The sequence below is a fragment of the Enhydra lutris genome, unplaced genomic scaffold, assembly GCF_002288905.1.
Source record: "Enhydra lutris kenyoni isolate GAN:26980312 unplaced genomic scaffold, ASM228890v2 scaffoldscaffold3, whole genome shotgun sequence".
NCBI lineage: Eukaryota > Metazoa > Chordata > Mammalia > Carnivora > Mustelidae > Enhydra > Enhydra lutris.
Window position 1 is genome coordinate 42,715,435 of NW_019154087.1, and position 13,511 is coordinate 42,728,945.

Genomic DNA, 13,511 nt, shown 5'->3' on the forward strand with positions numbered 1-13,511 from the left:
AAAAAAAAAAAAAAAAAAAAAAAAAAAAAAAAGTCAAAATACAAGATCCAGTGAAGGTGAACTAGGAGCCCAGGTTAGGACTAGACCAATTTTTTTGCAAGGTCTCTTCTATTTATCTTTAATTCAAGGTATCATTTATTCATCTTCTTTCCTTTTTTCAGAGAGCTTGGGATCATACCACCTACTTCAGGACATCCCAACTTCTGCTTGTTTCCTCTTCCTTTTTCCCTCAGCCCCAACCAGGTCTCCACAACAGTTCATCTGTGATGACATAAAATCCGCAATTTTCTTTTCAATACTTTCACAACACTTCCACAAAATCCTATTTTCATGACTCGTTTTATGTGAACCGTACAGTTCAGGGAAGGCAAAAAGAGACTGAGGATGGTACAAGTGAAATTAATTATTCATTAAAGGGATGGGATGTGTGGTCTGCCATACAAAGAAACTTCTAAATATTTGGTAAGGGAATGCAGTTTGTATATAATCAAGGCATAAGTCTTTAATCATTAAAACCATAATTCTTATACAAAAAGAAAGTGAGTACATGTAGAAATTTCCTTTAACTCATTAATGAGGGAAATGGCCGGTTGGCAAAGGTAGTTTAATGAAGATATGAGTAATTAGGATTTATGTGGTCTGTGAGAAAAAGAGGATTACTGAAATAAGATCACGAAATTAAAACAAAAATTACAAATGTCCTACAGAACAATGAAACCTATCTTTGTGGTTATTTTTTCTACCAGGCAGAAAAAAATGATAGTTTATTAGTTTTTTATAGGTCTACATTGCTGTAAAACATCTAGCTTCTAATCAATTATGTATATTAAGTCAAACAAAGTTATGTTCCACAAAACAGTCAAATGATCCTTAGGTGGGCATTTTACAAAAGGCTCAAGTGTGATATTAAAAGGCTGCATAGTCATTTTTCCCCCTAATCCCACATGTTGGATATTCTGAATAGTATCTAAAGTTAATCACATATACAACTGTGTCCTCTGAATAGGGGGCCAAAGTCTTGACCAAGTAAACCCTTAAGTTTGTAAGAAATACATTTAAGGTGAATAAAACCAAAGACTAGTTCATATAACAGTTTGTTATTTCTGGAGGGGCTGGAAAATAAAGCCATTCTACTAAATTATTTAAATTATACTAAATTTAAATTATACTAAATATAACCTAGTCTTAGATAATTAAAACATTGGGCCAGGGTGTATGAAATTGTTGCCAATTCAGATTCAATTTATTTAAAATCAAACACATCATTCCATTTAGATTCACCACCCCCCCACCCAGGAGTAAATTTTTCTTTCATTTTTCCCATTTATTAATGGCAGCTCTATTTTCTCAGCCTCCCAGTCTGAAACCTGACTGACTGACCTTTTACTCCATACTTACATTATCTCTGACAGTCACTTTTTACATCCTAAAAATTCTGCTTGCTGGATGTCTTAATCTAATTACCACCAACCTTTCCCATTAACACCACTATGATTAAAGTTTTCCTGAAGTAATCTGTGTGACTTTAGTCTCTACCTAAGTTGATCTTTCAAGACTACAAGTTTGGAAATGCCGCTGATAAGTGCACTCCAATGGCTTTGCCTTGTATACGGTTTAAGCCTACTAACCCTTTCCTGACACTGATGGCCCTCTTAATGTATGCCCAGTTTTTCCACCTTTTACATTACACCTATTGTAGGTTCCTATATTACCACTATTTTACTTTATTGGACCCCTGCCTTTTAGAAAGCTGCACATTCTAAATTGTTCTCTTATCAAGTACTACCATTTCCCAAAATATTTTTCATATCTTTCCTAAAGGACTTTTCATATTTCTCAAAGAATGAGATAGTTCCTTCTTACCGGTCCTACTAGTCCCTATATTTTAAATAGTGTTTTATAACCTCTTATTGATTATAAATTCAGTTGAGAAGAAAGACTGTATGTATCCATCCTTGTGTGCCATGCAGTGCCTAAGTATTGTGCCTTGCATACAATAGTAGCTTGATAAATACTTATTAATTTGAAAATTGCTGCTCAGGTCCTCCCTTACCACGTTTCTTGGTGCTATTCCAAAGATGGGATTCAAAACAGGATCATAGCTTTAATACAGTATGCAATTCAATATGCTCTTATGCCAAGAAGTATTTATTTGCCCTATGGATTGCCATAAAGAGAAGTGAGTCAAGTATCAAGTATGTGCAATGCTGTTATTGGTTTGGCACCTGCTCATGCTTCAGATAAAGGTTTGCTTTCAGATGGTTATTCGGTTATTTATTTATTCTGGAAAATGCATATTCCTAAATTTTTTGTGGTCTTGTTTATTGTGTTAATGATTAACATGCCACTGAAAATATGCCTCTTAGGACTTACGTACAAGGGAGAAGGCTGAGCCATTTTTTTTTTTAACCATTATAACTACCTGTAACTGTCCTGAAATATCTACCTTGTACATGTGCCCTAAACTATAGTTAACTGGCTTAACCAATTTGTAGTTAAAATGATGTGGGTTCAATCTTTCACTACCTGACTTGAAAGGAGAATATTCATGGCTTAATTTTGAGAAATCATACATATACTATGTATCACATGATATAATGATGTATGATGTAATTGTATGCATCGTGTAGAAGCATAGGACACCTTTATGCGGGGGCTGACTACTAGCTCCTGAGAGCCAGTTGTCTATATCTCTCCCAACTCTCACAAGTTTTTTAACCTTGTTTTAGCAGCGTGGTATCCACCATGCAGGATTTAAGATATGGAAATTGGCTGACTCTACAAATCAGGGCAATTTTTCTCCCTGGAAAGCCAAGTATTGATTTTTTATGGACACACCACTGTGTATGTGTGTTTGTGTGTGTGCACGCACACATGTGCACATGTGCATGCACACATAATATATATGTATGCAGTAGACGGTGCTGGAAAAAAAGCAATTACTAAGAAAACTTGAAAAGTCAGCTTTTTTGCATTCTTCATTGTATTCAACTTTCTTCATTACTGTTTGCATATCATATTTTATTTTGTAAAGAGCTAGGATGAAGTGATATTACAACATAGACTTCCTTATTATTAAGTCATGGCAACACTGGGAACCTGACAGCAAGAGAATAAGTTAAAGCAGTTTCCAGTGACAAATTGTTCTAATACCCAAATTCATGTTTTAGTGATACCTTTAAAATATAAATAGGAAGTTAAGTGTGCATTTGCAGAACAATATATAGGTTTGAAATTTATTGATGGAATTGTTGTATATCAATAAGAAATAAATCTAAACTTCAGATATGTTTCTGAATAAATAATTGTACTCCCTTCTGCTATCTGATTTCACTTGCATAGTGATTTATTTCCAAGAATAACATGGCTGCTTGCTTTCTGAATTGATTTGTAAAGACTGCTAAGGGAAAAGTAGTCCAAGTATAGAAATTAATTTTCTTCTAAAGCATTTGTTATAAAATATTAGATCTAGAACAAATATAGGAGGTCATCTAATCCAAAATTTCTTAGCCTGTTCCCCACCCCTGTTCCACCCAAGAAGTAAGTCTCCCATAAATAACAATGACTCACCAAAATAAAGATGCTTAGCATCAGGATGGGTAGAGATTTTTCAGTCTCTAAATGGCAGATAAATTTTTCTAGGTGACTTTAATAGACAACACTGCCCCCCCCACCACGACTCACCATATTCCATACGCTATGGCAGTGTGCTGTTAAAAATCAGAATCAATGATCTAGTCCAGTAGTTACTATTTTTTATTTAAAAATCTTAGCCCCGGGATGCCTGGGTGGCTCAGTTGGTTAAGCCGCTGCCTTCAGCTCAGGTCATGATCCCAGAGTCCTGGGATCGAGTCCCGCATCGGGCTCCTTGCTCAGTGGGGAGCCTGCTTCTTTCTCTGCCTCTGCCTGCCGCTTTGCCTGCTTGTGCTCGCTCTCTCTCTCTCTGACAAATAAATAAATAAATAAAATCTTTAAAAAAAAATAAAATTAAAAAAAAAAATCTTAGCCCCAAACAAGTTGAGAGTCAAGATGATGCGTAAAAAGAAGGGACTATATCTCAGTGATTTTTTAAAATTTTAATATTTCTTCTATTTCTCTGTGTCTACATTTTGTATGTGAATGGGTCAGGAAAATAATTTCCTTTTAAAAAGCTGAACATTTTGGGACGCCTGGGTAGTTTACCTGGTTAAGCATCTGCCTTCGGCCTGGGTCATGATCCCGGGGTCCTGCGATCAAGTCCTTCCTTGGTCTCCCTGATCAGTGGGGAAACTGCTTCTCTTTCTGTCACTCCCCCTGCTTGTGCTCTCTCTCTCTCTCTCTTTTTCTCTCACTCTTTCTCTCTGGCAAATAAATAAATAAAATCTTTAAAAAAATGCAGAACATTTTTCCTGAAATAATGAATATCTTTTGGCTACATATAGAAATATGTATACAAATATGTTTAGAAAATTTCATTAGCATAATGTCCTTTCATGAAAGCTTTTTTTTTGGGGGGGGGTCACATAGAGTTGAAAGTAAGCTACTGTTCCTCATTTGCAACCCTATTACTATTTTCAGTTACTTTTAATAGCATTTTTAGTGACAAAAATGTTAATGTTTTATTGATGGCAAATTTTTAAAAATGCATTTCTCTACTGGTCTCTGAAAAAAAAAATATAGAAGGAAGGCGTATTTATCACACTGCTAGGGTATCCTGGGTAAGTTGACCTTATAATCAAATTCAAGTCAGTTCCATTCAATTTAAGGGATTTTCATAAACTGTTTGGCAGTAAATTAGCAATTTGAAGCCAAGGTCCATGTCTTGATTCTTCTATTTGTGCTTGGTTTTATGGTTTACAAAGTTTATTTATTACCCACATAGAAAGAGACCTGAAAGGACCATCCAACAAAGCCAGAGCGGCTGCAGTCAAGAGGGTATTTGTTAGAGTGGAATGGAAGAAGTCATACGGAAGCAAAGTTTTTTATGCAATAGTGAGGGACTGGTTGATGTTTTACAGCCTTCTTTTTTAAAGGACTGATTAATGGCATTTGCTAATTTCTATGGTGTAATTATTCTTATTGTGACCAATTTCAAGCTGCTGCTGTGACACCAGTGAAGGCAGAGTTGGAAAGAGATGCTGATGCTCATACTGGGCTCCCAGAAGCCTCTGAATTCAGCTCTAGCACACTGATAGCCAGTACATGTGATCACACCGTCACAGCACTTTACAGAGAGGACCCACTCTCATACAACAGGCAGTTGTAATGGGAATTTTACAGGGGAAACATTAGAAGAAAAGATCTTTCTTAATGAATCTGTGCTATAAAAATTAGGAACAACAGTCTTTTTGAAACCATAGAAATATAGCTGATAAAGATTCTGAACTTTGAATAATTGAATACTAACTGTAATTTGCTTTCAACATTGATACAATAAAGGCAGGACCATTCAATTATAGAAGATAGCCAGCTGGTGAACAAAGGGAGAAGAAAGACAATGCTAATAAAATTATTTCCTTCAGCCAAAAATAGGTTAGCAGTTTCACTAGTTTCATAGAAGGGAGAAACTTGCTTTCCCTCACAAAACCTATCTAGAAGAGTATACGCAAAAGAGACTCAGTGCTTTGTTAAACTGGTTACTTATCCTGTGCTGGACAGCAGAGATTGAGGAAGATAGGAGAAATGGTGAAGTGTGATGAAAGAAGTAAGAAGAAGCAAGGGAAACAAACATGAGGTAATCAAGTAGTGAAACTCTGTGTAATAATGAGATGACTTACGTGGCATAACACCTAGAATGTTTCACAAGTGTGTTGACAATATGCTGCTTATTAAAATAGGTGTAGTGGGGGTGCTGTGTAGTTTATAAGCATAATCTGCAGTATGATCCCTTCCATATGAAGAGTTTATTAAGCACTACTTTCAGTTTTGCTGCCTTCATTCAGTATTATTTATAGATTTATTAATCTATAATCTATAATTTATATAATTTATTAAATATAAATTTGTTTTTCTGGGGAAATGTCCTCAATGTTCTTTGTATCAGTTTTCTAGCTGCCATTGTTGTAGGTTTCTGTTTATTTGTAAAAATCGAATTGTGTTCTTAGAAGGGAGCCTTGTCTCAGCTAGTTTCTATCTCACTCTTGAGTCAATATTCAACTTTAACTGTAACAATCAGATCATGTCCACATAACCAACTTCAGCCAGAAAAGGAGAAAAACCTTAGCTCAAGGGAAGACCAGCACTATATGTAGAGATACTTTTAAATAGTTTTTGATTTGTATTAAGCCAAAACTTTATTTTAAAACTTCAAACTGATGATTTTGTCACAATTTAAATAAAGCACGCTAACAAAAATCTTCCTCGTTAACATAGGCAGTTTGATTATAACACTCATCAGATGTATATGTCTTTGTTTGATCCATTTGGTCTCGGATCCATTGACACTGAGATTTCCTATTTATTCAGTCAGTTGTAATTCTGTATATTAACAATGATGGAGCATGGGGTGTGGTGCATACATGAATTTTGGAACAGTGAAAAAAAATTAAATTAAATTAAAAAAACAATTCTATTTAAAATAACATCAAAAAGAAGAAAGTACAAACAAATTTAACAAAAAAAAGGTACAGACCCTCTACTCTGAAAACTACAGAACATTGTTGAAAGAAATTAGACCTAAATAATGAAAAGACATTCCATCTATTCACTGATTAGATTTAATGTTGTTATGATGACAATACTCTCCAAATTGATCTACAGATTAAATACAATATCCGTCAGTCACAGCTGCCTTTTTCTTTGCTGAAATTGACAGTCTGTTCTTAAAATTCACATGGAAATACAGGGGATACCGAATAGCCGAAACAATCTTGAAAAAAAAAACCCACAAATTTAGAGGATTCACACTTCCTGATTTCAAAATTTACTGCAACGCTGCAATGCTCACAACAGTGTGTTATTTGCCTATATGTATACATATAAAAATAAAATTGAGAGTCCCTTATGTTTATGGTCCCTTGATTTGTTGCAAGGATTTTAAGACAACCCCATACAAAGAATTGTCTTTTCAATGAATGGTAGTAGGACAGCTAGATATCCACATGCAAAAGAATGAAGATGAACTCCTACTTCATTTGGTACATAAGAATGGATTATAAATGGATCATAGACTGAACTGTAAAAGCTAAAATTTTAAAACTCTTACAGGAAAACATAGGAGTAAATTTTCATGATCTTGACTTAGGAAATGATTTCTTAGATATGACACTAAAAGCACAATGGCAAAAGGAAAAAATGGGTAAATTCAACTTCATCAAAATTAAAAATATGTGTTCTTCAAAAGACACCATCAATAAAGTGAAAAGACGATCCATAGGATAGGAGGAAAACATTTGAAAATCTTGTGTAATAAGAGGCTTGTATCCTGAATACATAAAGAACTCTTGCAATTCAATAATAAGAAGAAAATAACACAATTAAAAAATGGCAATAGGATCTGACTTGACATTTTTCCAATGGCCAAGCACATGAAAAGATACCCAACATGATTAGCCATTAGGCAAATACAAATAAAACCACAATGAAATACCATTTAACATACTCTAGGATGGCCACAATAAAAGAGATGATGAGGAATTCTGGAGAGGGTAAGAGAAAATTGGAGCCCTCATACAGTGCTGGTAAGAGTGTAAACTGGTGTAGTCACTTTATTCCTCAAATGTGAAACATAGCTACTCTGCGATCTGCCGACTCCACTCTTTGGTATTTACCCAAGAGAAAGAAAAACTTGTATATGAAAGTTCATAACATTATTCATAAAAGCCAAAAATAATAACAGCTTAAATATCTGTCAAATACCCATCAACTAGTAAATAGGTAAACAAAAGGGAGATACCCATACAGTGGAACATTATTCAGGAGTAAAAGGGATAAGGTATTGCTACATGCTACGGCATGAATGAACCTTGAAAACAATGTGCTATGTGAAAGAAGCCAGTCACAAAAGATCATGTATGATTCCATTTATATAGTAAGTCCAGAAGAGGCAGCTTTATAGGCAGCAAGTGGGTTAGTCATTGCCTATGGCTGGTGGATAAGTAAGAAATAGAATGCTATTGGGGTGATGAAAATCTCACAAAATTGATTGTGATAATGGTTGCACAACTTTGTGAATATCCTAAAAATGAATGAATTATACAAATTAAATTTGTGAATTACATCTCAATAAAGCTGTTAAAAAAAGATAGATAGGCAATATTTCATATTTTAAGTAAAAACTAAATCTAAATGATAGTATCATAATTTTATTTTTTTAATATTTTAAAAGATTTTATTTATTTGAGAGAGAGAGGATGAGAGAGAGAGCACAAGAGTGGGTAGGGTCAGAGGGAGAAGCAGATGCCCCCCTGAGCAGAGAGCCTGATGTGGGACTTGATCAGGGACTCCAGGATCGTGACCTGAGCTGAAGGCAGTTGCTTAACCAACTGAGCCACCTAGGCATTCCAGTATCATAATTTTAAAGATTTTATTTATTTATTTGACAGAGAGAGAGATCACAAGTAGGCAGAGAGGCAGACAGAGAGAGAAAGTGAAGCAGGCTCCCTGCCGAGCAGAGAGTCCCGATGCAGGGCTCGATCCCAGGATCCTGAGATCATGACCTGAGCGGAAGGCAGAGGCTTTAACCCACTGAGCCACCCAGGCGCCCCTCATTTTTTTTTTTAAAGATTTTATTCCAGTATCATAATTTTAAAGTCATGCATAGTATGGGGATATGTCATCCAAGAGATGAATGGATGTATGAGCAAAGCCATCACATTCTGTCAGCCCACAATTGTTTGAGACTTGGTGTCTAGTTTTAATCTCTACCCTTTAATAAGGATGTGGAAAATTGAAGATTCTGAGCAGTCAATCATAGTGATGCTAAATTATTACTGACCAAAATTTGTGAAAACACATAGGATTTTGGTATCAGTATAATTTAATCCAAATTGTGGAGTGGAGGACAGACCCGGACACTTGGGCTATGTAAGGAAGTCAAAGGTTATCTCCCAGTATATGAAATTTACTAGTATATGTCAGGAGAAGAAATGAACTAGCTCTGCACCATATCTATAAAGGATACAATTAAGTAAAGTTGGAATAAATTGAAGCCAGGGAACCTTTACATTACACATTGTTCTGATAATAAGACTATTACAGGAAGATGATAACAAGAGCTTTAATAGTCTAGAGACATTTAAGATCAGGAGATATTCATACTTTTTAGTGTTTAAAGAACATGAAAAATGCATAAGCTTTTTTGTATATAAAATAACAGGATACAAAATAATATATACTAAATGATCACAATTAGAAAAACTTCATAGCAAAAACACTAGAGAGACATATACCCAAAGTTTAGCAGTTATTATTATTTGAGGATCAGTGCCTATTGTCTTTTTTATTCTTTCAGATTACCCATAATTTATATAAATATGTTTATAATCAACAAATAAAATTTTAAAATACTTACGAAATACATATGATCTTTCTTAGCTTATGTGTATGGGTCCTCTCCACATTTTGTCACATTTTCATCACATTTTTTCTTTACAGAAGAGATGTCTACCCAAAGAGCAAAGAAATTATTTTAACCTCTCCACTTCATAGATCTTTATTTTTTTTTTAATTTGAGTATAGTTGACACACAATGTTACATTAGTTTTAGGTTTACAGCATAGTGATTCCGCTTCTCTATTCTTTATGCTGTGTTCACCACAAGTGTTGCGTGTCACCTTACGTTATTATTTAGTATATTCCCTATCTTGTGCCACTTATTCCTGTGACTTACTCAATCCATAACTAGAAGCCTGTATTTCCTACTGCTCTTTACCCATGTTGCCCATCCTCCCACCCTTCTGCCCTCTGGCAACCATCAGTTTGTTCTCTGTGTTTATAGGTCTGATTTTGCTTTTTGTTTGTTTGTTTATTCACTTGTTTTGTTTTTTAGATTCCACATATGAGTGGAATCATATGGTATGTCTTTCTCAGTCTGCCTTATTTTACTTTGTATAATAACCTCTAAATCCATCCATGTTGTTCCAAATGGCACGATCTCATCCTTTTTAATGGCTGTACAATATTCCATTACATATATTTTATATGTATATATAAATACCATATCTTCCACACATACCATGTTTTTATATATATATATATATATATATAATACATATACCTACTATATATAGTATATGTAAATACCACTTACTTCCATACCATACCATACTGATGTATACATAAATACCACATCTTCCTTATCCATTTATCTATCAATGGACACATAGGTTGCTTTCATATCTTGGCTATGGTAAATAATATTGTAATAAACATGTATTGTAATAAACATAATATTGTAATAAACATAAGCATGTATCTTCTCAAATTAGTGTTGTTTCCTTTGGGTAAATACTCGGTAATGAAGTTATTGGATTATATGGTATTTCTATCTTTTAAATTTTTTGAGGAAACTCCATAGTGTTTTTACACAGTGGCTGTACCAATTTATATTCCCATCAACAGTATATAAGGGTTCATTTTTCTCCACATTCTCATCAACACTTGTTATTTCTTCTTTTTCTTCTTCTTTTGTTCTTAATGCTGGCCAATCTCACAAAGGTCAGGTGATGTGTCTTTGTGGTTTTAATTTGCATTTCTCTGATGAGGTGGGGCATCTTTTCATAGGTCTGCTGGCCATCTGTATGTCTTCTTTGGAAAAATGTCTATTCAGGTCCTCTGCCCATATTTTTAATTGGATTGCTTTCTGGTGTTGAGTCATAGAAGTTTGTAGATTTTTTTCTGACTTATTAGATCTTTATGATAACACTACTGTAACATTTTTAATTTGTTATTTTTTCACCAGATGTATTTTGCACACTATATTTGCTCAAAAGAGAGAACATTTTAGTGGGAATTCTTCATCTCTGATTTTATTAGATGACTTATACTACAGATATTTTTAATTGCAAGCTATTTCACAAAGCATGCTTTTTACCACCTGTATTGCTTACATATGAAGAATATATAAAGAGAAGAATAAACTGTTTCCAGGGTGTTATGGTTAATTATATTTTATAATGCCTCTGGCTTATCTGTCCTTTGTAGTTCTCAAAGACGTAACTCAGCAAGTATTACTGAGTGATTACCCTGAGCAAGTTTCTTCTCAGAGTTTCAAAATCTTTATATTCCCACAGAGCATATAAATAAAATACTTTTTCAAATTAATTTGATAATTCAGAATTTTTGTTTGTAGATCACCAGGTAAGCAAACCTGCTAGAAAGTAAACACACAATCAAAAAGTGTGCTCTAGCATGGAGGCTACTTAAAAAAAAAGTGCTCTGGCTTCTTCTTCTATTATTATTGTTATTATTATTGTTATTATTATTTGGTATTTGGTTTATAGTAACTTTCACTGAAAGTCCTACTTAGCTTTTCTGTATGGATTTTAAGTTTGATATCACATTAATGACTATAATAATGTTTACTTAATATGCCATCATTTTTCAAGAGCTGTAGTCTCCAAGTAATTCTGATTTCTGCTCAGCCCATATTTTTGGAATAGGACCCTTACATGTCTTGCTCATCTTCCTTCTCAATAGGGCAGTGATCTTCCCAACCTTTGACTAGACAGCATCTAGGCGCTTCTAAAAAATGCAAATGCTTTGGCCTAACCCAGGCTAATTATATGACACTATTGGAGGTGGAAGGGGTGACTGGGGATTTTTAGTAGGGTATTTTTGTTTGCCTGCCTTTGTTTTCTTTTAAGAGCATTACAGGTGGTTTACAAGGTAGAATAACTTGTGACTAGAGACTCTGCCTTGTTATGTCTCGATTTTCACCATCTAACAGTGCCCTGGATTAGTTGTTTTTTTTTTTTTTAAAGATTTTTTTTTTTATTTATTTGACAGACAGAAATCACAAGTAGGCAGAGAGAGAGAGAGAGAGGAGGAAGCAGGTTCCCCGCTGAGCAGAGAGCCCGACGCGGGGCTCAATCCCAGGACCCTGGGATCATGACCTGAGCCGAAGGCAGAGGCTTAACCCGCTGAGCCACCCAGATGCCCCCGGATTAGTTGTTCTTAAAAGGCTTGTTGAATGAATGATGGACTAAACATCACCTCTTGTATTTGCCCAGGCCTGCATCTTGAGTCACATGAAGTTGGGTTGAGTTCCAGATTTAGTCATGTTGGTCTTCATTTTCTTAGCACAGGTGCAGCAGTGAACAGCAGTGAGAGTCTCCCTCCATCTTCGTCCGTCAATGACATCTCCTCCATGTCCACCGACCAGACCCTGGCATCTGATACTGACAGCAGCCTGGAAGCTTCAGCAGGACCCCTGGGTTGTTGCAGGTGACTAGCCGCCTGCCTGCGAAACCCAGCGTTCTTCAGGAGATGATGTGATGGAACACACACACACACACACGCCCACGCCCACGCAGACACGCATGCACACACACAAACACAGACACACAGCTCTAAGAAAATGGCAAGGGAGAGAATCCGAGCCTAAAATTGAAACCAATCTTTCAGCCTGCTTCTCCTCCGGAGTTCTGTATTGCAGCTAAGCTAAATGTATATTTAACTTCTAGTTGCTCTTGCTTTGGTCTTCCTCCAATGATGCTTACTACAGAAAGCAACTCAAACACAATTAGAAAAGCATTTTCCATAAAGTGTAATTTTAATGGCTGCAAAACCAGCAACCTGTAACTGCCCTTTCAAATGGCATGACAAGGTGTGCAGTGGCCCCATCCAGCATGTGTGTGTCTCTATCTTGCATCTACCTGCTCCTTTTGGCCTAGTCAGATGGATGTAGATACAGATCCGCATGTGTCTGTATTCATACAGCACTACTTACTTAGAGACGCTACTGTCAGTGTCCTCAGGGCTCTACTAAGATGTCATGCACTGGGGTACCACATGGTCCATTTCATGTGATCTATTACTCTGCCATAAACCCATCTGTAATATATTGCCAGTATATAAGCTATTTAGTTTGTTAATTGATTAAGCTGTATGTCTTATAAGAAAAATGTAAAGGGGGAAAATACGGGGGGAGTGAGCTCTCTTGGACCCTTGAAGATGTAGCTTCCAAATTTGAACTGATTAAATGGCACCTGTATACCAATTTGTAGAAAGAACATATGTGATGCTTATGTACAGTGTGGGGGCGGGAGGGAGTGACAGTTTCCAGGTACTAAACGGTTTGGCCTTTAGAAGGAAGGTGGGAAGAAAAGCTGACAGTCTTTTCTCTGACAGCAAGCAGGTAGGAGAGACGCGAGGATAGCATTGCGGTGAGGAAGACCTCGAGGAGATTATTACCCAGACACTAGGAGACACTGACATCGTGTTTTAGACAGTAGACCCCATTTGTCACTTATAAATTATGTGTCACAACTGGAAAGGGCATGGTAGGTGGAGAGGCAGGGTTACAGAGTCCATATCTGATGGTAAAAAAAATCCCTCCCTGGAGTAGAGTGGAGTTACCTCTGGATGATGTC

The 13,511-nt window shown here is 35.8% G+C and overlaps 1 protein-coding gene across 5 annotated transcripts in view; it reads left to right on the forward strand.

Annotated features, from left to right (window-relative positions):
• The window catches only part of LOC111154016 (mitogen-activated protein kinase 10), a 582,803-nt gene extending 569,663 nt beyond the window's left edge, over positions 1-13,140 (forward strand). For 3 of the 5 annotated variants that reach the window (XM_022513374.1, XM_022513366.1, XM_022513396.1), the window contains one exon: positions 12,225-13,138. In XM_022513374.1, coding sequence (XP_022369082.1) covers positions 12,225-12,367 — 143 coding nt within the window. In that variant the 3' untranslated portion in view covers positions 12,368-13,138. Of the gene's footprint in view, positions 1-12,224 lie in introns of all 5 variants that reach the window. The other 2 variants (XM_022513381.1, XM_022513389.1) reach the window with 1 other exon arrangement.
• Positions 13,141-13,511: the final 371 nt, after the last annotated feature.